The 7,700-nt window shown below is 38.3% G+C and overlaps 1 protein-coding gene across 2 annotated transcripts; it reads right to left on the minus strand.

Moving 5' to 3' along the window:
• On the minus strand, positions 1–5,165 carry LOC110711332. 2 transcript variants are annotated; one of them, XM_021889711.1, is made up of 10 exons: positions 4,794–5,165; positions 2,694–3,606; positions 2,482–2,619; positions 1,868–2,406; positions 1,327–1,515; positions 1,153–1,245; positions 906–1,055; positions 692–798; positions 472–547; positions 1–377 (listed from the first exon to the last, which is right to left on the minus strand). In XM_021889711.1, exons 5-10 carry the CDS (start codon positions 1,411–1,413, stop codon positions 240–242), a joined length of 651 nt encoding a protein of 216 aa, XP_021745403.1. In that variant the 5' UTR covers positions 1,414–1,515; positions 1,868–2,406; positions 2,482–2,619; positions 2,694–3,606; positions 4,794–5,165; the 3' UTR covers positions 1–239. The 2 variants fall into 2 exon arrangements, with proteins under 2 accessions (XP_021745403.1, XP_021745408.1); XM_021889716.1 differs by lacking the exon at positions 472–547 and having other exon boundaries at positions 288–377.
• Between the last annotated feature and the right edge of the window lie 2,535 nt (positions 5,166–7,700).

Raw genomic sequence — 7,700 nt, forward strand, 5'->3', positions numbered from 1 at the left:
TAATCCAAAATACTTAAATATGGCAACTGGGAGTTCAAATCGTTTATACAACCATAAGTTCTAGTCGAATAGCTTAAAAAAACATCAACCAAGTTCCATACAACGTCTATTTTCATGAACTACAAAGGCACCTTCACCAAACAGTTAACAAGCTTAGCAACACAGACTACACAAAACAAGTCAAAAGGTCAACAGCCGCATAGTCTACCATCCCAAATCAAAAGCTAAAAGACACAGAACTAATAAGTATTTTGAGAAGATCCTGTCCTTTTGGTCCATACGCATTCCTTGGGAAAAATGTCATTGAACTTTTCTCTAAGTTCGTTGTAGGAGTTGTTCGCATCCTCTAGAAACAACTTATTTCTCAAGTTCTTCTCCTACACCCAAAGATTTACAAATAAACAACTGTTATAAACCCTGCGCTCCTTCCATGTACAATGCCAAAGCATCCATAATTTCCAACAAACATACCAAAGGGAAACTGGTATCACTACAACTACGTGCATAGTGTTTAATGCAACCAAGCATTAGGACATCACAGGAGAAACTATACATAAATAGCAAGAGTGGTTAGTTTCAGTAAAAAAAATCGTGCAAAACCAAACTTGAAAACCTAGTTGTACAATTTATATAATTTCTTAACATTGACTAGGTTAAATCGTATCAACAATGCAAGGAGGTTCGTTCTTACGTGTCGATTTGCTTGACCATGCCCACCACATGCCTGGGCCACTTCTCAAGACTTCCCAGCTCCCACAAGGGATCTTTCACTTGGAACAAAACATCTACTGCCTTCACCTGAATGGAAAAATGAAACAATTGCAACCAATTACCAACACATATATCATCTTAAACCAGATAGCAGGGATCCTTAACACACAAGTTTGGGTGCCCAACTTACTAACCAGTTTTGTAACCAGCTCTGCATGGTGTTCGTAAGGATCCGCATACAAGGAATCAATCATCCAAAACTGCTTCTTCACCATATCCATGAAAAGACACCACCAGTGTTCATCCGCCTTTTCAGCAGACCCATCAAACACGGGCATGAAAACCTGTTCCAGAAACAATACAATAACATACACATAACAAGATATCCTACAAAACATTAACTGCCCAAACTAACCTAAAAAAAATAGATTTGGTGCATACTAGTCTTATTTCATCATTGGGGATGGTTAACAACGACATGCCGTACTTCCTTGCAAGTTTCTCATAATCCCTATCCTTGGCCTTAATCATCATCTACACAAATTCATTCATTCAGCACAATTAATACACTGACAGGTATAAACAAATCATAACACCAATACCACTTATACTTACTACATAAAAGGGATCCAACAAAATCCGTTTCCTCCTATTCAGAAACTCCATTGGTCCCCAATACTTTGTGTACAAAGTCGATGCCATCCGCACATATTGTGCCCAAGACGCACTCTATGACCCACTACTCCGTAACAATCCCTTTGTGTGGCATTCATTCCATCACATTCAATGATCGACGGTCCTGGCCTGCATTACAACAACAACACAAACATTTGGATATCAAAGTGTTATTTAAAACCTGTAACAATATTCCTCAATCATATTTGAGAATCTTACTTGCCATATGCTCAAGCACAATCCAACAATACAGAAAACGGACACACAATTAAGTCTCCAAGGAGGCATTTTGAGAAAAAAGGGATTAGCATTTTCATGCAGATAACTTACACTTAATGGTACCAAATCTAAAGTTATATTTTTACAACAATCCGATTTATTCATTGTCATTTAGATGGTTTCTTCCCACAATAATAACAATTGACACACCTATAACAAAAAAAAAACATGATTTACAATTAAGAAAAAGAAACAAACTTACTTGTTTTCATCCTTCAAATCCTTCCACCCTTTAATAAACGTCTCCAACCGCTTATCATAAGCTGTTTCCCGGGTCAACGTTCCCACGGGTTCCCTATTGCTCGAATAACTTCCACATGAAGATTCCTTCTCTTCATTTGGGCACTTCTCTTTCAGTGCTTTCAGCTTCATACCCTTGTTATTGCTCCCACTATGACGGGGATATCTCCCCTTACCAGTGCTAACAGTGTGCATTTCTTGATCATTCTTGGTTTGACCAGCCTTGGAATCATCATTACCTAATGTTGTCCCAACTATCCCCTCCACTAGACTTACAAGCGTAGGAAAGCACAGAACAAGGACTTACACAACAAACAAAGATTTATGATACACATTATGCTCATAATTGATCACTTTCTATCCTAAATTGAACACAGAATTAGGTACCCGATCCGCCATATTATTAATTGAATTATGAACAATGCCTTTACTTTCCACCATCCTGACATCACCGTCTCATGGAACTAGAGGATGGTCCTCCCTATAGGTAATGTTAAGAACCTGTTAAGGACCGACAAAATAAGTTAACTATTACACACAGTAAAAATGAATAGTTGTTGTTTATTATCAACTCACCGGCAAATGCCCAAATTCTTCATCAAACCTTCGATCTTCGTCTACAGTTGCTCTCACCTGTTCAGAATCCCACACCATCACCCTAGGATATACACCCCACCTAGTTGGTACATGGTGGAGGTGATCCAAATAAAAAATCTGCATTTTCCACTAAATTTATTAGTAACATGTGCTTAAATCCATAAATAACCAAATCAATAGGGTAAGCTTACCATCAGAAATACAATGCTCCCACCACATCCGCAATGACATCCATTTTTCTGAAACTTTGTCTGAAATCGATCAGCAAAATCGTGCACCCAGTCAATTGTAAACTTGCACCAATCATACTCTCCAGATTCACATGCCACTGCCAATGTCGGCACTAAAGATGCAGCCACATTCGAACTATTTGTCGTCGTGCAGACTACCATTCATAGGGCAACAATTAAGAAAGCTATCATAAAAGTCCTCTTTATCCACTTCTGTCTCCAGCTCCACAAGCAAATTGAACCACCTTCGAGCTTAGGGCACATGGCTGCAGCTGCTAGATTCAGAGAAACCGTTTCTCCCTTCGACCCAACACCATACTGTTTAAACACGCGAATAATCTTCTAGGTATCCTCTTCATCATCCCTGAGAACTAGAGGAACTTCCTTCGTTCCCATTGGAATACCAAGAATGGACCTTACTTGGTTTGGCCCAAGCGAAAGAATTGATCCATCTCCAAATACCATTGTCCCATCAGCAAACACCCTACTCTATCAGCCAGTAACATAACTGCCTCGAGTTATTCTTCATATCAAAATTCAGCAACCCCCCAAATCCAATATTGTGCACCAACTCCCACCTTCTTATTCGCCCCACCGTAGAGCGACTTCCTTTTTCTCTTCCTACTCTTTTTCTTCAAATACTCCTTAATCATCACCTCCATAAATCTAGAACTTGAATTTGAACCACCCTTATTGCTCGAATGTTCAAATTCCTCAGCCTCCCTATCCTCACCTTCTTCATAGTCGTCATAGTCATCGTCAACATCACATTTTTCCTTATGTTTACCAATCATAGCCACAGTTTTGATTGGCCCACGGGTTTGGGCTTCGATGAGAAAGCCGCCGGTTTGCGTACCTCTATTTTTAATGGACCCTGAAAATTATCGGCCAAATTAGTTCATGACTACACAATGGTCCCTCCACCATATCATGGAACACATTAGACAACAATTACTCACCCCCCCCCCCCACTTTGTCCTATTCATCGAGCGCACAATGGACTTCTTCTTCATGACTACAGTGTCACTGCTCACAATTTGAAATAAAAATTAGCTCTTATTCCAACTCACAGGTCAAATTTCAATTCTACTCCTGGGTTACAAATTACACACAACTAATTTGTCATGAAACTAGATATACAATACAAACACATACTACAAAGCATATCAATAGGATAGGTTTCTAAAGCATATCAAATAAATGCTAACACAATAACTAAACAAAGCATATCAATTATGCACAATAACAAACTACACAACCACATACATCACTGCATATCACTATAATAAAACATTCACAGTATGCAGCCAATGCAGAACTCACCACAGCAGGTAATAGACAAAAAACTCAAACAATAATCACTAGTAAATCAGTAATAACTAACTTTTCATTTGGTACGCCACGAAAATTGAAATCCAGATGAACAGAACAAACAAAATGAGGCTACATAGAACAATTCACCAAGCTAATACAGACATTCCCAGGTTTTTAACCAAATCATGCGACCAAGATTACTATTCAACAACCCAGTTTCAGTTTTGGGGACCCTATTTGCAATCCATTTTCAACACGTTTTTAAGACCCAATGTTAATTGCATCCCCTAATTGCCAACTATTTACAGAACGATTAAGACCACCAACAAAAGCCACATTTCACTCCATTACTCTTCAACTTTTGGGTGATAAAAACCCTAACATTACTGACTTTTCCGTGACATTAAACCCTCATTGCGACCCCAATTGCAAAGCCATTGACAACATGATAACCTAAAAAACCCTAACTTTTTACTCCCTTACTCTTCATCAATCCTTTCCTCAAAAACCCTACCTTTACTGATGTTTCCCCCCCCCAAATTAAACCGTAATTGCAACCCATCTTCCCAATTGCGACACTAATATCAAGCCTTTTAGAACAAAAACCCTACCTTTAACAAAACAACGATTACGGTAAAACCCTTACTTAACAACGATTAGAAGTAAAACCCTTACTTAACAATGATTACAGGTAAAACCCTAACTTATTCATTTCAAATTTCAACACTTAAACATATAATTACGTACCTATTTCAACAATGGAGGGATTATGAGTACAATTTGACACCTGAATCGCCCAGCACCGCCCTTTCCTTTGATCAATTCTTCACCAATTTCGAACACTTTCTACTGCTTCAATACCTTCAATTTACAACAGCCATATCTGATTGCGCAAACTAAATGGAGATGGAGTCAGGGAGAAGCTCAGAAATTATGGGTATTCGTCGAGGAGAGAGAAAGAGAAAATCGTCGAGAAGAGAGAAAGACGAAAATTTCAAACACAGACACCGGGTTTACTTTTTGGGGGGGAGAGAGAAACATATGAGATAAATCTCTTAATAACGGGGTGCTTTTTCTCGAAACGGCGAATCCAAGTGGCAAATTTCAAAAAAGCTATTAAAAGACCCTTATGCCCCTGCGAGATAAGCCTTAATGTCTCGCAACCCTCCGTTTGGAATGCCTCATAAACTGCTAAGGAGAAGCTCTGACTACGAAGCTGAGACATCTTTATGAGTTTCGAAACACACTGACATTGTGCATATTCTTCCACTAAAATCTAAAAATATGCAAACAAGTTTTATGGGACGTTAAGTCTGCTACCATATACGGGTATATTGATATTTGATGCTTGACATACTTTTTAAATTTTCTAGCATTGCCCCTCTGTCTATGGGAAGATTCGTCCCAGGTGTTACTACCTGTGTGTAGAGGTGTCAATTCGGATAACCGGATGGAGTTTGGGTCAAGCCTATTTGGGTCGGATCTGTTCGGATCGGGTATATTCGGTTCTAAATTGTCCTATTAACCCACCTCGGGTTGGATCGGGTTACTTTCAGTTCGGATCAAATTATGGTCAAGCTTTGTCGGGTCTAGGTCAGGTTTGAGTCGGGTCAACTTCAGATCGGTTCATATTCGGTTCGAATAAACTCGGATCAGGTTCAAAACGGGTTTGATCGGGTTAATTTTGGGTTGATGACTTTGTATCGAGTTAGTTCCGGTTCGGTTGATTTCGGTTCTGTTAAGTTCGATTTTAATACTAATAAGTTTGATCCAGTATTCGATCAATTCTTATTGAGATACTTTTCATGATTAGCTGAATTTTGGTTCGGTTGACCAAATTTGATTTTCATTTTTAAAACTAAAGTAATTATTGAGTTTTATTTTTTTATTTTTTTTATTTTTTTTACTTTGTATCTTGTTATTAGGTCGATATCAAGTGATTCACGTGTCATTTTTCCATATCGTGTCATTAATATATGTTTAATTAAAAAAAAACAGGTAAATAATAGGTTGGGTTAGCTGGTTTGAAATCATGACAAGGCAAAATCTAGGCGGTTAAAATCGAATTGGGTTAATATCAGTTCGGATAAAAACAGATCGGATTGAATCGGGTATTTGTCGGGTCAATTTCGTTTTGGATTGAGTTCAGGTCGGATCAAATCGGTTCGGTTTGAGTTCAAGTCGGGTTAAATTGATTACAGGTCGAGTTCAAATCGGGTCAAATTGGTACCGGATTAAGTTCAAATCGGGTCGGGTTCAGTTCAATTCGATTACAGATCGGGTTTGGGTCTTGAATTTCTCGGATCAAATTGGATCGGTTACAATTCGAAACGGATGGTTTTATCGGGTCGGTTCGATTTTGGCACCTCTACTTGTGTGTGGTAACCAATTAAACTATAAGCCCTTACAGAAATTTATATGCAATCCTCACTCTAGGAAGTATTTAGAGGGGAGGGGGAGAGGTTAAGGGAGGTGTTTAGGGGAAAGGGGAGGGTGGTCGGGGCAGCGCCGACACAAGGGGATAAGAAGGGGGTCTTGGCGGCGACGGGCGCTAGGGGAAGGGGGTTGGGCTGGTCGTGGATGGCAGCGGGCTGACCATCAGACCATGCCAATGTGGTTGGGTTGGTGGTTTTGGTTTTGGTTTTTTTATAGTTTTTTAAATCAATCATATGTTGACACGTGTCTTGTAACCAATAATATTAAGTTGGGTGACCGGTTGAGAGTGTTATGGGCGAACGAGGTATAAAATTCAGATTAATAAAAAATAATCCAGTTGGGATATTTTGACGGATGGGGTAAGTTGGGATTAATCGTGACAATTTTTCCTTTATTTTTTTAGTTAAGACATTCTCTCTATCTCTCCTATTACATGTGGCCTCTTTAATTTTTTATTTTTTATCTCTCTACTCCAAAAATTGCCTAGAAATCCGTAATAATAAACATGATGCATCTAATAAAAAATGGAGAAAGTATAATAATATAAGAAGTAACTAGGTTAGAACCCGTGCGATGCACGGTTTATTATCCAAACCCAACTTGGTATCGACTCATTGTTTATTCGAAACAAATAAAACCCGATAATTCTAGACTTGGATTCGATTTAACCCACAACGAAACGTACATTTATACCCAAAAAATACCTCATTTTACCCGACCTTTATTTACCCAATCCAAAACTATCCACGACCCTATTAAACCCGACCCAAAACATATTAGTTAATTAGTTATCGACTTATTGATTATAGAGGAGACCTAAGGGGGGTTTTAATTATAAAGTGGAGTTAATGAGAGTTATATTTAATTATTAGCAGAAGAGAAAAATTCTAAAACACTTGTTAAATGGGGTTGATAGGAGTTGAGGATAATTTATATACTTGTATAGAAAGTAGCTCAATAATGAGTTTAAAATTACATGATTGATTCAAACTGAGATCTAATTTAAACTGAATTGATTTGAAATGAGATCTAACCGAATCCGAAATGACACGATCCAAAGTTTATTAAATCCATTTTGACCCAACTAAACCCAATTAAATTCGAATCTGAGCTCACCTGAACTCGATATGACTCGACCCGAATTTGATTTGTACATGACCATACCTAGACCCGCCTTTGACTAGAATATAATTAAATTTGACCCGACTTAATTTGGTT

This window comes from Chenopodium quinoa, unplaced genomic scaffold, assembly GCF_001683475.1.
Source record: "Chenopodium quinoa cultivar QQ74 unplaced genomic scaffold, ASM168347v1, whole genome shotgun sequence".
Lineage (NCBI taxonomy): Eukaryota > Viridiplantae > Streptophyta > Magnoliopsida > Caryophyllales > Amaranthaceae > Chenopodium > Chenopodium quinoa.

Bases quoted from the DNA above. Each gene is read 5' to 3' on its own strand.
- LOC110711332 (XM_021889711.1), bottom strand. From the start codon at position 1,413: ATGGCATCGACTTTGTACACAAAGTATTGGGGACCAATGGAGTTTCTG. The intron at 799-905 runs GTTAGTAAGTTG...TTTTCCATTCAG, and splicing joins CAGAGCTGGTTACAAAACTG to GTGAAGGCAGTAGATGTTTT. The intron at 378-471 runs GTATGTTTGTTG...CTTTGGGTGTAG, and splicing joins GTGATACCAGTTTCCCTTTG to GAGAAGAACTTGAGAAATAA.